We start from the raw sequence: 13,524 nt of genomic DNA, 5'->3' as shown, positions 1-13,524 counted from the left end.
AGCAGCAAGGATACTGCTAATGCAAGCAAGGAAAGGAAAGACATGGGATTCAAGTCAATCACAATAAAACCAGAACCCAATAAGCTTTCTTTATAGAATAGGAAAAGACTTTGCATGATGTTGTAGCATAGCAGTAAATGCCATTGGTGAATTCTTCCAGATGAGGGTAGTTCTAGAACAAGCTTCTTTGGTGAAAATGCCTTGTCACCTTTGGTTCTCATCACTTTTTTTCCTAATCTATTAAGTAGAAAAAGAGCTGCACAGTGTCTTTTAATTGTTGGCACTTGTGTGTCAGGAACCAAGTATCCTTAAGTAGATAGAGAATATCTCTAAAGAATTAACCTCTACTTTAGATTAAAAATAAGGATCTCCAAGGGTACGCCCTTAATTATTTCCATTATGAGGGGTCCTTGGTGCTCTCTGAGCTTGATTGTTTTCTTGCAGACATTTCATTATGGATGATGTTATCTGGCTTGCGTAATGAAACATCTGCAAGAAAACAACCAAGCTCACAGAGCACCAAGGACCCCTCATAATGGAAATAATCAAGGGCTTGCCTTCATGCCAACTCCGAGTCAGCGATATTTCCTCATCAGTATTTCCATTATTTAATTAATGCTGAAAAGAAATATTGAACACTAAATTTGCAAAACAATAGGAACAACATCCCCATGGAATGGAATGTTTTTAAAATCACTTCAATCCAAATTAAAAGAGAATTTTCCCCGTTTGAAAGCACCTACTCTTAGCTGTAGGATTTCTTCAGATCTCACAGTAAGAGGGAGTGATTGTGGTTCAACTTCTTTGGCTTTTTGGTTATAAGGGTCTCATCTGGGTCTTGGTCATGTAGAAGTCATCCTTCACACACATGCATTCCTCCTGCACATCTTTATGCTAGATGCCTAGGTGCTACGGTGGCTTGGCATCACTAGCAGGGAGGCAGAGTTTGCCAGTGGCATTAATCAGATGAGCATTCCGCAATTTAACAACTGTATGGAACTGTGTATGCCCAGTGCCATGTTCAAAGTTGATTAGCTTATCTTTCTTTTGAACAATTTTGATCTCTGTTGGATACCTTAAAGAATCACTTTATGATCAGGAGGTTGCCTTTTGCCTAGAAAAAGTTATTGACCTGTCTTTACTTCATGTTCTATGCAGGCCTACAGCAAGAGATCCAAGATGGGAGACAACAGTTTCAATTGGGATGATATTGTCCTTTCAGGCATTCTAGAGAACTATAGTGATTACTTGAATGATACTATAGAATCCCTAGGTCCATTTATAGAAGCTTGCAATCCACAGCAAACAACAGTTGCAATGAAATATATAGTAGCATCTATCTATTTGCTGGTCTGCATTTTGAGCCTGTTGGGCAACTCCTTGGTGATTATGGTGGTGAGCTACAGTAAAGAAAACCATTCTGTTACTGATGTTTATCTCCTGAACCTGGCTATTGCCGACCTCCTCTTTGCAGTCACTTTGCCCATCTGGGCTGTGGATCGAGCTCATGAGTGGATCTTTGGCACTTTCATGTGCAAAATTGCCTCAGTCCTGAAGGAAATCAACTTCTACAGTGGTGTCCTCCTGTTGGCCTTTATCAGTTTTGATCGTTATTTGGCCATAGTTTATGCGACTCGGGCAGCCACTCAGAAGAGACACTGGGTCAAATTTGTCTGCATCGGCATCTGGCTCTTTGCATTCCTATTTTCGCTTCCTGTGATCCGCTTCCGAGAAGCTTTTCTAAATTCAAATCCCCCTCACACAGTTTGTTATGAGAACATTGGTGGGAATCAAACAACAAAATGGAGGGTAGTGTTGAGAATTTTACCTCAGGTGTTTGGTTTTCTCCTCCCCTTGATTATCATGATCATTTGCTATGGAATAACAGTGCACAGACTCTACCAGATGAAGAACAAGCAAAAGAAGAAGGCAATGAAAGTAATCTTGGCCGTAGTGCTGGTCTTTGTGATCTGTTGGCTGCCTTACAACATCGCCCTGCTTTTTGATACTTTGTTGAGGATTGACATCATTACGGACACTTGCTCAGTTCGACAAAGAGTTGATGATGCTTTGTCAGGTACTGAGATTTTGGGCGTTGCTCACAGCTGTATCAACCCCATCATATACGCCTTTATAGGACAGAAATTCCGGAACAACTTCCTCAAGATCTTGGTCTCACGAGGTATCATCAGCAAAGAGATCCTGATACGATATAGGAGGGGATCCAGCTTATCAACTTCCTCTGGTAACACTTCAACTACCCTGTAATAAACTTGCCCCCCTGAAGAAAAGGCAACTGAAAAAATTCTGTGGCTGCATAACCTGGCATTTTCCGTGATGATACATCAAAAACTGCAGAGATCACTCTTTGCTTTGATTTGGGAATGCTAATTAATGTCATTTTAAAAAAGCTCTGTTTATTTCTCTGAAAAACCATTTCTCCAAGTTGTATGACTGCTCTCTTGATTTCCTTCCTTCCCATAATTTTTATCACTTTTCTTATTTTAATATAATGGTTTACGGCATTGGCTCCCTAAACAATGTATTAAGAACTGTACATACTTTGATATAAAAACTTGGCTTATGGATCACAGCTGAACAAACTTTGCATATAATCAAACTTCATCTCCATTAAGGATTTGTCTGTTAAAGAGAGGTTTTACTGCAGATGGACCCATTTATCTCAAATTATTACACAAATTACCTAGCTTTAATGACATGACATGTATTTGGTTTTGACAGAAATTTGTATTTAATGGTCCCACACACACCCACATACTGAGAAAGAGGGAGAGGTTTTTTTAAAAAAAGCTTTAATTGGCCACAATTGCAATTGCAGGCACAAACTGGCTGAATATTGGAATATTTGTTAAATCAACCATAATTCCCTCTGCTGGTAGTAGGTTCTTTGTAAATGACTCAGGCAGTTCGGATAAGAAAGAATTGCCTTGGACATTTTCTATAGTCTCTCTATTTGTATCAATTCTAACAAATTATTTTAATCCTAACATGTCATTGACAAAGTGCAGTAATTCAGCCTTCAACATGTTCCATAATTTGTCCCATATTTTCTATGAATGCTGCCATAGAATCCATAAATAATAATTATAATACATCCAAAATAATTTAAACTGTAAATCGACATATCTCTGAGCCAGAAAGACATTTTCCTCAACAAGCTATTCAGAGAAAGATGCAACAAAAGATGAAGTGTGTTTCATATTATTTAGGACTACTTGACTGCCATTGTTCTGTTGTTGAGTCTAACGTGGCAGCTCTTCATTCTTTCATATATATGATTGTGTAACTAAGAGAAGTCCTTTTGAACTTTGAGCTGAACCAGAGATGCTATTTTCTCAAGTTCCATTTTTTCATAATTAATATCCCAGAGGGATTACTTAAATTCTGTGAAATTGCTTAAATGGGATTTAAACAGAAGGCCTTATATAACCGTTGTATTTTCCACAATCATGTGTTTTGTTGATTAATGGCAGAGCCTTGCATTAGGGTAAATAAGGCTACCAGTGCTGGTGTTGATGTAGAAGATGTAGACAACAGAAATATCCTGTGCCTCCTACTGCATGGAAATTTGCCTAGTTTTTATTAGCTTATTAATAAGTAATTAGAAGCTTTTTATAAGCTATAAATTAACTTCAGGCAGAGCTATTAGTTTTCCTGTGCCTATTAGGGCAGGGATCACCAACCTTTTGGACCTCAGGGATCACCAGACTCATAATTTTAAATCCCTCAGACCACTAATATGAATTTTGACTGACAGTGGCTTGCTGACATTTTGCCTGGGTCTCTGCAGAAAGAGACCCTGGGAAAGTCCCCCCCCCTCGCAAAAAAAAATCTGCAGGAAAATTCCCCACCCCATTTTCCTATGATCATTCTTTATTTGGGATCGCAAGATACTGTCTCCAGCTCTGTTCTCAGGGGGAGAGAAAGCGAGAGAGACTTTTGGCTTCATGCAAAGAAAGCAACAGAAGTCTGTCTTTCTCTCCCCCAAACTCCATCATGTCATGCTGGTGCAGCCTCTTGGAGCAGGATGCCTTGCAGGGTCCCAAAGATGCCTTTCTGGTGGAGTTTGGGGAAGAGAAAGAAAGACTTTTGCTGCTTTCCTTGTGTGCAGCCAAAAGCAGCAGAAGAAACAAGCGGAAAGAAGCAGCCCAGTGGCCAGGCCAGGTGCATGAGGCAAGCTCCCTCTCCACCCTTTCCCCCCCTCCCCTCACTACCTCGTGTTGTTCGTAATGCAAGCGATGCAAGCCTTGCGTTCCCCCAGGCCATGTGGGTAGCACAGCCTTGTGTTCCAGCGCAGCCTGGATTAATTGCTTTGGGGGTGACATTTCTCTGCGGACCACCAAAATTTTCTCACGGACCACCAATGGTCCCCGGCCCACTAGTTGGCGACCACTGTACTAGGGAACACGTTTTAATACCTGCCAACAAGAGCTAGAGGGGTTGACCAAAAGCACTCCATAGACTGACCATAAATGTCTACCGTATAGACTAACAAGTTATAGATTTGTCACTCAACTAAGGCACTTTGCAAGTGAACTCATTACTGGATTCAAGGAAGGCAACATGAAATTTAGCTTAAGCAATGGTTAGAGGTCTCCGGACAAGAATCCGTGGAAGTGCAAAGTTTATCATTAGCATAATAAAAACATACTGAGGGGTGTATATGATAATGTATATGATAATGAAGTAAGATTAATTAATTAATTAATAGAGTATTATGGGATGTCTTTGCTTTGTGCACATGCATGGCTGTCACGTAACCAACTGGCAATTCTCTTTTTGTATTGTATAAAAATAACTGAGCCTGATTTCTGATGTGCTCCTGGGATGTGAAACTCAGAACTGTCCTCTTCTACTTCTGAACAGAAATAAAAGATTTTTGTCTTTTCTTGATCTTGTATGGACATTGGCTTCTTCACATTGGGTTCTTGTATCTAGCCAGCCTTCTGGTCAACATTACAGCAATATAGCAGAGTGGTACAGCTAATGTAGGTAACTTCGGAATCTGGAATGATCTGGGCTGAATGGTCTTACGTTTTCCACAATACATAATCAAACATTTGTCTCCTATTCCTCTCTGCCATTCCATGCACTTTTATTGCTTCCCTGTTCTTGATTTTTTTAGAGCAGGAATATCAAAGTCAACTTCATTGAGGGCCACATCAGGGCTGTGATTGACCTTGGAGGGCCAGATGGGTGTGGCTCACTGGGTGGGTGTGGCCAACTGGGTGGTCTGACCACTGGATGGGCATGGCCAGCTTGACACCACTCCCAAACTGCTGGCATGTTTCCTCTTCACATTGGGTAGACCAGGCTGAAGCCACGCTAGCCTGATCTTTCTGCACTGGGTACCAGGATGGCCCCACAGGCCGAATCGGACCACATCATACAGCCTGCGGGCCTTGAGTTTGACACCCCTGTTTTGAAGTAAATGAGAGAAACTCTTTGCTAGCCTGTGGAGGGAAATATTCTAAACACCTTCTGTTTCACAATTTAAATTCGCTCCAGTGATAGGACTCTAAGGAACACTGCTCTCACGCTAAGCATCTTACTTGAAAGTATGCACTGTTTCTTCCAGAAAAGGTTAAGCTATCTAAAAAGTTTAAATAAAAGAAAGCCCCTCCAACCATGCACACAATGTGTGAGGTTTTTTCCTGATTATAAGTTGTTTTGAAAATTAAGATTTTTAAAAACAATGACCAGAAAATATTCCGTTAAGACAGTCTAAAGTGCTGTCACCAAATATATTTGACCTACCACAATCATCTGCTACTATTTAGGTGGTTGCTTGGTGGTTAAATAAACATCTTTCCTTATATTTAACGGTGGCTACTGAGCTGTAGGCTGGAGCACAGAAGTCAAGATATGGGTTTTGTTTCAATAAGTATACAGTGTTCCTTTTCCCGCTCTATACAAACACATCTCGACTCAATCTCCAGACTAAACAGACACTAAACTTCTTCTAAATTTCTGGAGCTGAAGGTCAAATGTTGGTTATGAGCAATAATACATGCTAGGAGTTATAGCGAGAGTCATAAGAAAGCAATCCGTTTTTAAAAAAAAGAGACTACGGATATTCAAGTAAAGCAGTAGGGATGACAAAAGAGTTCTGAGTGAGACAAAAGGGAGAGTTTTGAATCAAATAAATATTAAAGGCCTGTGCTGAATTGTTGTCCACTGCTGGAAATGTTGTCACAGTATTACTGAGTATTTGCTGGTTAAGCATTGAGTAAGCTCTGGGTATGTGATGTTGAGACAAACTGAAACCACAGATCAAAGGAAACCACGTTTCACAAAGCAAAATGATTTTTAGAAAGTGATTTTCTAGCTCTAAAAACATACATGGAGAAATTTTTTTACAAATGAGAACGATCACTTCTGAAGAGATTGTCATGTAATAAATTCAACCTTTTCAACATAAGTTTGGTGAGTGGCCTTCCATTCCAGCATTCATGCCACCCAAATGCTTGTGATAAACAAGACTTGGTTGAAGAAATGTTTACTTGTCCCATGTTCTCAGTATCAGTTAATCAGATGTATACTGCCCAAGAAATATATATTTCATCTTGGTGATTGATCAAGCACACGGAATTTAAAATTTAAAACAGCATTATTGCATTGTAAATTTCTCTACGAATAAGATAGGAAAGCTGCAAAATAAAAGGCTCATCTAAAAGCCCTTCTATTTCTTTGTATGATCTTCCACAGTTCCAAGTTTATATTGCTGTTTGTTGCCAAATCTCACCTCTCCTTTTCTCATATTCCCACCTAGAGATGTCAATGAAGCATTGAGATACCATTTGAATAAGAGCATAGGAAAGTTACAAAGCATATTGTTCACACTCTGTAACTGAGCAAAATGGCCATCACATTTTGCAGCGTAATACCTGATGTTTCATTCATCCCAATAGTTCTTGTCTTTTCCTTCCTTCCTTCCTTCCTTCCTTCCTTCCTTCCTTCCTTCCTTCCTTCCTTCCTTCCTTCCTTCCTTCCTTCCTTCCCTCCCTCCCTCCCTCCTTCCTTCCTTCCTTCCTTCCCTCCCTCCCTCCCTCCCTCCTTCCTTCCTTCCTTCCTTCCTTCCTTCCTTCCTTCCTTCCTTCCTTCCTTCCTTCCTTCCTTCCTTCCTTCCTTCCTTCCTTCCTTCCTTCCTTTCTCTTTCTTTTCCCCAGCTCTGCAGCAGTCTTCCCAACCTTGGTATTTGCATGGCTACCTAGGAAATTCAGAGAAGTGCAAATCTCAAAGATCCACCTTGCAAACGTTATTCTAGAGGCACTAGAACGGCTGAGATGTCCACTTGCTAAACTGAGCGAGCAATTTCCTGTTGCTTTATTCACAAGTTCTCTGAGGAAGTACTTAGAAGCATCTGATGTTCTTTTCTGGCTACTGTGGAGAAAGGTTTTACAAGGGTCAGTTCCTCCCGGTAAGGTTGAACCTTCAGACTCAAATTTGTGTATTGATAAAAGGACTTCCCAGAGCAGGCAGGTAAGTAAAGAACATGCTCTTCCTCATTTTACATAAAAGTGGAATGAATAAGGAAATTGGAGAGCCTAAAAAATGGAATGGAGAGTGAGCAGGAATTATTTGGTAAAATGAATTCTGTGGACAGAGTTTTGGCTGCTAAGGGCACTAAAACTCAAGGCGTACTCCCTTTATGCCTCAAAATGCAATTATTACAAACCAAGAGTACTTTCCCCCAAACTAGTGCCCTCCAGGTGAGTTGGACTACAGTTCTTTTCATCTGGAGTCAAAATATTAATGGGATTCTGAAAAACGTGTTCGATACATCTGGAGGTTGTCAGGCTGGGAAAGGCAATTGTAGAAGGTGAAACATTTTGATGAAAAGATGGTTAGTGGACACAAAGACTATTGCTGCTGTGTATATGTAATTAAAATATTTCATGTTGGGATTCCCTTCACTTGATTATGCATTTTGCTTGCACAATCAATCTTACCAATAGAGTAACTGAAGCAGCAGCAGGGGTGAGAATCCATGGAAAAAGAGATGGGAAAGCTATTGGTCTTGTAATGACCAGGACAGAAAGTAAAGATAGTTCTTGACTTGCAACAATTCATTCAGTAACCGTTCAAAGTTACAAAGGCACTAAAAAAAAGTGACTTATAACCTTTATTTCATATGATGGTTGCAGCATTCCCCTGATCAAGATTAAGATTTTTGGCAACTGACCCATATTTATATGATGGTTTGCAGTGTCCCAGGATCAAGTGATCTTTTGTGACCTGATAAGCAAAGTCAACTGGAAGCCAGTTTCACTTAACAACCATTACTAACTTAAAAAATGCAGTGATTCATTTAACAACTGTGGTAAGAAAACTCATAAAATGTGTAGCAACAAAAATTAGGGCTCAATTGTGTCTGTAAGTTGAAGATTACCTACCTGCATGCCTGTTTATGTTGAACTTTTTTTAAATCACTCATTGCATTGGGAAGGAAAACAGCTGCTCCCATCTAGATGGGGACAGTGAACATGTGGAAGAATTTGAGAGTCAACAGATTTAAGAAAGCATTTGGCTGATCTTTTGGAAGCCTTGATCTATATATTCTATGATTTCTAGTGATTGGTCATATTGTCTGGCTGCAATAGCTGGTTGGGGAAAGCTAGATATTTAAACATTTCTTATGCATTATCTTCTGGATTATTTGTGTGCTCTATTTATGGAATGTATCCAAAAGGATGGAAATTATAATCTGGGCCTTAGAACATGCCAGGTTGACGAAAGAAGACTGTCTGAGAACTCTGACTAAAACCTGTTGCTGGATGAATGCAACTCCCTTCATAATATAACATTGAGGAGTTGGGTTGGGGGCCACAGAGATGCCATGGTTATGCAAAATATAGGGGCCTTTATCTTATCTCCAATCTTTCCCAAGTATATAAAATATCAAGGATGCTATTCATGCAAAGAAGACAAGGGATTCAAAACATTCACATTTTAAATTAAACAGAACCAGAATTTCTTTATAGACTAGAAAAAGTCTTTGCAGTTGTATGTAGTAGTAAATGACAATGATGAATTTTTCCTAATGAAAGTAGTTCCAGAACAAACTTCTTGGTGAAAATGCCTTGTCCTCTTTTTTCTCATTCTAGTCTATTAAGTAGGAAAAGAGCTGCACAATGTCTTTTAATTGCACGTGTGTATCTGTAATGTTTCATTACTGATGATTTATTACCTGGTTTGGGTAATGAAATACAGATCCACAAGAAAACAAGCAAGGTCAGAGAGCACTAAGGACCCTTCATTTCAGCCCTGAGCTAGCAATATTTTCCTTTATTGATATTTCCATTATTTCATTAATGCTGAAAAGAAATATTGAACACTAAAATTGCAAAACAATAGGAACATCCCCATGGAATGTAGAGTTTTCGAAATCACTTCACTCCATTTTAAAAGAGAATTTCCTTGCTTGAAAGTAGCTACTCTTAGCCGCAATGTTTCTTCAGATCTCATAGCAAGATAGCTGATTGTGGCTCATCCTTTTTTACTTTTTGGTTATAAGGATAACCCAATAGCTTCGGAAGTCACCAAGATAGTATACAAAGCTATTCAGTTTTTTCCATCATATGATACACAACAATTATGATTATATGCAGAAGATGTTTTGAAGTGGCATTGAATATCTGCCTAGTAAATTCCTTATATAGAGATTCCCAAACCACCCTTGGCTGCTCAAGAGGTCTGTAAATTCTGTTCTGCTTTTTTTGTATGAATGATTGAGAGAGAGATTGTAAATCAAGCACTTTTCCTGCTTAGGTCTTCAAGAATATGAGTAAAGCATTAATATTGTTATATACAAAAACAGCTGCAATAAAAAAGAGGACCTCATTAAAATTAGAAAATATACAAGTTCAAAGAATGATATTAATTTAGTACAAAATGATCTGAAAAAAGAGATTTCTCCTTTTGTTTCTTTCTGTAACATTAGAAAATCCAAGTTTGTGTTTTCATAATTAAGAATAAAGATTGATGTGGCATACAATCACAATCGTGAGTTGTTAATCACTAGCTGTTTTTGTGTGTTATTTATTTGTTTACAAGTCATATGATGCTGCCCAATTCAAACAATGTGCCTTTGGGTGGTATACAACAAGAAAAAACTAGCCATAAAGTAAAAAATAAATAAAATCACATAACATGAAAATGTACAATATATAGAGTAAATATAAGGTATAAAATATAAAGTCCTTTCCCTGATCAATGCAGCAACTCTTGAGTACCCCCACGCATTCTTCCTCTATAAATCTATTCATAAGCATATAATGAAAATTTCACAGACAGAGGAAATGAGAGGAAAAAAGATATATCCAAACTAATAACTGTGCTTTGTAATTGTTACATTCTTTATATGTCAGAACCAACAAGAACAAAACTGAAAGTCCTTCTGTCTCTGATCATGTATGTTTCAATATCTGCATGTCATTAAAAATCCCTAATATCGGTCACAGTAGGGTTGGTGGGGGAAAAATAAACTTTTTTTTTCATTTGCAAATTTGAGTTTCACAATATTTATTCACATATTCAATATTCACATATTTTCCTGCCTCAGTCCCCTTCTTTAGTCAGCTTCCCTTCACAAGTGCATCTACTTTAGTATTTTAGAGTGATCCTTTATTTTGTTCATACAAAGACAGAGGGGATCTTAAAAAATGGCAGTGCTCAGCTTTCTGTAGTCATCTCTGTATTCAGCTGGGTCTTGGTCATGTAGAAGTCATCTTTCACACACATGCATTCCTAGAAAAAGTTATTCACCTGTCTTTGATTCATGTTACACAGGCCTACAGCAAGAGATCCAAGATGGGAGACAACAGTTTCAATTGGGACGATATTGTGCTTTCAGGCATTCTAGATAACTATAGTGATTGCTTGAATCATACTATAGAATCCCTAGGTACATTTACAGAACCTTGTAAATTACAGCATATAACAATTACAAAAAGTTATTGACCTGTCTTTGCTTCATGTTCTACACAGGACTACAGCAAGAGATCCAAGATGGAAGGATACGAAGAGAACTGGGATGATCTATTTTCAGGCATTCTAGATAACTATAGTGAATTCCGAAATGGTACTTTAGATTACCTAGGTACACTTACAGAACCTTGCAATCCACAGCAAACAACAGTTGCAATGAAATATATAGTAGCATCTATCTATTTGCTGGTCTGCATTTTGAGCCTGCTGGGCAACTCCTTGGTGATTATGGTGGTGAGCTACAGTAAAGAAAGCCATTCTGTTACGGATGTTTATCTCCTGAACCTGGCTATTGCTGACCTTCTCTTTGCAATCACCTTGCCCATTTGGGCTGTGTATCGAGCTCATGAGTGGATCTTTGGCACTTTCATGTGCAAAATTGCCTCAGTCTTGAAGGAAGTCAACTTCTACAGTGGTGTCCTCCTATTGGCCTTTATCAGTTTTGATCGTTATTTGGCCATAGTTTATGCGACTCGGGCAGCCACTCAGAAGAGGCACTGGGTCAAATTTGTCTGCATTGGCATCTGGCTCTTTGCGTTCCTCTTTTCGCTTCCTGTGATCCGCTTCCGGGAAGCTTTTAAACTCTCAAATATCTCTAACAGGGTTTGTTATGAGAACATTGGTGGGAATCAAACAACTGAATGGAGGATAGTACTGAGAATTTTACCTCAAGTGTTTGGTTTTCTCCTCCCCTTGACTGTCATGATGATTTGCTACGGAATAACAACGCACAGACTCTACCAGATGAAGAACAAGCAAAAGAAGAAGGCAATGAAAGTAATCTTGGCCGTAGTGCTGGTCTTTGTGATCTGTTGGCTGCCTTACAACATCGTCCTGCTTTGTGATACTTTGTTGAGGATTAACATCATTAAGGACACTTGCTCAGTTCGAGAAAGAATTGATGAAGCTTTGTTGAGCACTGAGATTTTGGGCGTTGCTCACAGCTGTATCAACCCCATCATATACGCCTTTATAGGACAGAAATTCCGGAACAATTTCCTCAAGATCTTGGTTTCACGAGGTATCATCAGCAAAGAGATCCTGATGCGATATAGGAAGGGATCCACCTATTCAAGTAACACTTCAACTACCCTGTAATAAACTTTCCTCCCTGAAGAAAAGGCAACTGAAAAAATTTTGTGGCTGGGCAACCTGGCATTTTCCATGATGATACATCAAAAACTGTAGAGATCACTCTTTGCTTTTATTTGGGAATGCTATTAATGTCGTTTTAAAAAGCTCTGTTTATTTTTTCCGAAAAGGCGTTTCTCCAAGATGTGTGACTGGTCTCTTGGTTTCTTTCTTTCCCATCATTTTTATCCCTTTTCTTATTTTAATATAGAATCTGTCTGATTCAAAAACAGAATAAGGAAGCCAGAGTCATACCCAGGCTATAACCCTCCATCCAAACAATCTGAAATAAAATATATCGCATTCTGGACATCTGAAAATACTATTTTCTAAGAACAGGCTATTGCCCCTTCTCAAAACAAGTCTGCCAGTTTGTATCAATGGAATGTTTTTATAGATGGAACACAAAAGTTGTTTTTTTTCTACAGCCCATCTGTCCAAAATCAAAATCTAGCATGCATTTAGGTAGACGAAGCCACCATTTCCATTTGAACTTTACTAAACATTACAGAGAAATTGAAGTAACAAAGATGTTGATTCCCTCCCCCTCCTTTCCCTCTATCTGTCTTTTCTATATTGTACACTCAGTACGCTTGTGCATCTGAATAAAAATAATTTTGTGCAGTTATGACTAGGTCAATGCGGCTTTTTTTAAATGATACAAAGACTTTCTATCCTAATCTGGAGGGGAAAAATGGGTATGTGTCCAGTGTAGGGATGGGGGACATTCATTCAGCACTGCTGTCTCCCAGTTAATGAATATCAAAGTTCTGCTGAGCCACATGTCTGTTGGGTAACCAGGGATAGTTGTAATCCTAGAATGAGCTCTCTACACTGAATAGTTATATTTGTTGGCATTAATGGTGGGGAGAAAGTTTCTCTCCTTTTCTCAGGGAACTTGTCATTGGTGTGCAGGTATTTCAAATTTGAAAAACTGGCAGACATTAAGTACACTTTAATTTTCCAGTTTTTTGCTATCCTTGCCTGGGCAAGATATGACTTATCAGATAACATACTGCTTATCTATTTTATATCTCTTATATTTTCTGGGTAAAAAGCACAGAGTGAATTGTTTTTGAAATACACACAGCTGGTGGAATCATAACAATATTAAATTTATATGGGATATTCTATGTATTCCGAACATGTTATAACAACTGGTGCTTGGCATGTAGAAAACAGACACGTTTCACAGCAGTGCAGACTGTTCAATTGTATGCTTTGCTTCTCTGTCTGCTCCTGTTTTTCCAATAAATGCAGTTCAGTTATGAAATACGTCAGATTAGGTGGAAAACTCAGATGCACAATAAACAAACCAGTGTTTGACTCAACAGTGGTACTTGTGATTAGGCACCTCCCAGAGTTGATTGACAGATGGGTGGC

At 38.8% G+C, this 13,524-nt stretch overlaps 2 protein-coding genes across 2 annotated transcripts; both read left to right on the top strand.

Annotated features, from left to right (window-relative positions):
• The first annotated feature begins 1,164 nt into the window (after nt 1-1,164).
• LOC113441180 (C-X-C chemokine receptor type 2-like) lies at nt 1,165-4,818 on the top strand. Its single transcript, XM_087922731.1, has one exon. The coding sequence runs from the start codon at nt 1,180-1,182 to the stop codon at nt 2,266-2,268; it is 1,089 nt and encodes a 362-aa protein (XP_087778857.1). The 5' UTR covers nt 1,165-1,179; the 3' UTR covers nt 2,269-4,818.
• Nucleotides 4,819-7,398: 2,580 nt separating this feature from the next.
• Nucleotides 7,399-12,765, top strand: LOC113441078 (C-X-C chemokine receptor type 1-like). The gene is made up of 2 exons (XM_026707875.2): nt 7,399-7,503; nt 11,011-12,765. Exon 2 carries the CDS (start codon nt 11,032-11,034, stop codon nt 12,106-12,108), a length of 1,077 nt encoding a protein of 358 aa, XP_026563660.2. The 5' UTR covers nt 7,399-7,503; nt 11,011-11,031; the 3' UTR covers nt 12,109-12,765.
• Nucleotides 12,766-13,524: the final 759 nt, after the last annotated feature.

Source organism: Pseudonaja textilis, chromosome 1 (assembly GCF_049901715.1).
Source record: "Pseudonaja textilis isolate UNSWEBS1 chromosome 1, rPseTex1.2, whole genome shotgun sequence".
Taxonomy (NCBI): Eukaryota; Metazoa; Chordata; class Lepidosauria; order Squamata; family Elapidae; genus Pseudonaja; species Pseudonaja textilis.
This window is presented reverse-complemented; position numbering and strand designations above follow the sequence as displayed.

Coding starts and splice junctions, on each gene's coding strand:
- LOC113441180 (XM_087922731.1), top strand. CDS start 1,180: ATGGGAGACAACAGTTTCAATTGGGATGATATTGTCCTTTCAGGCATT.
- LOC113441078 (XM_026707875.2), top strand. CDS start 11,032: ATGGAAGGATACGAAGAGAACTGGGATGATCTATTTTCAGGCATTCTA.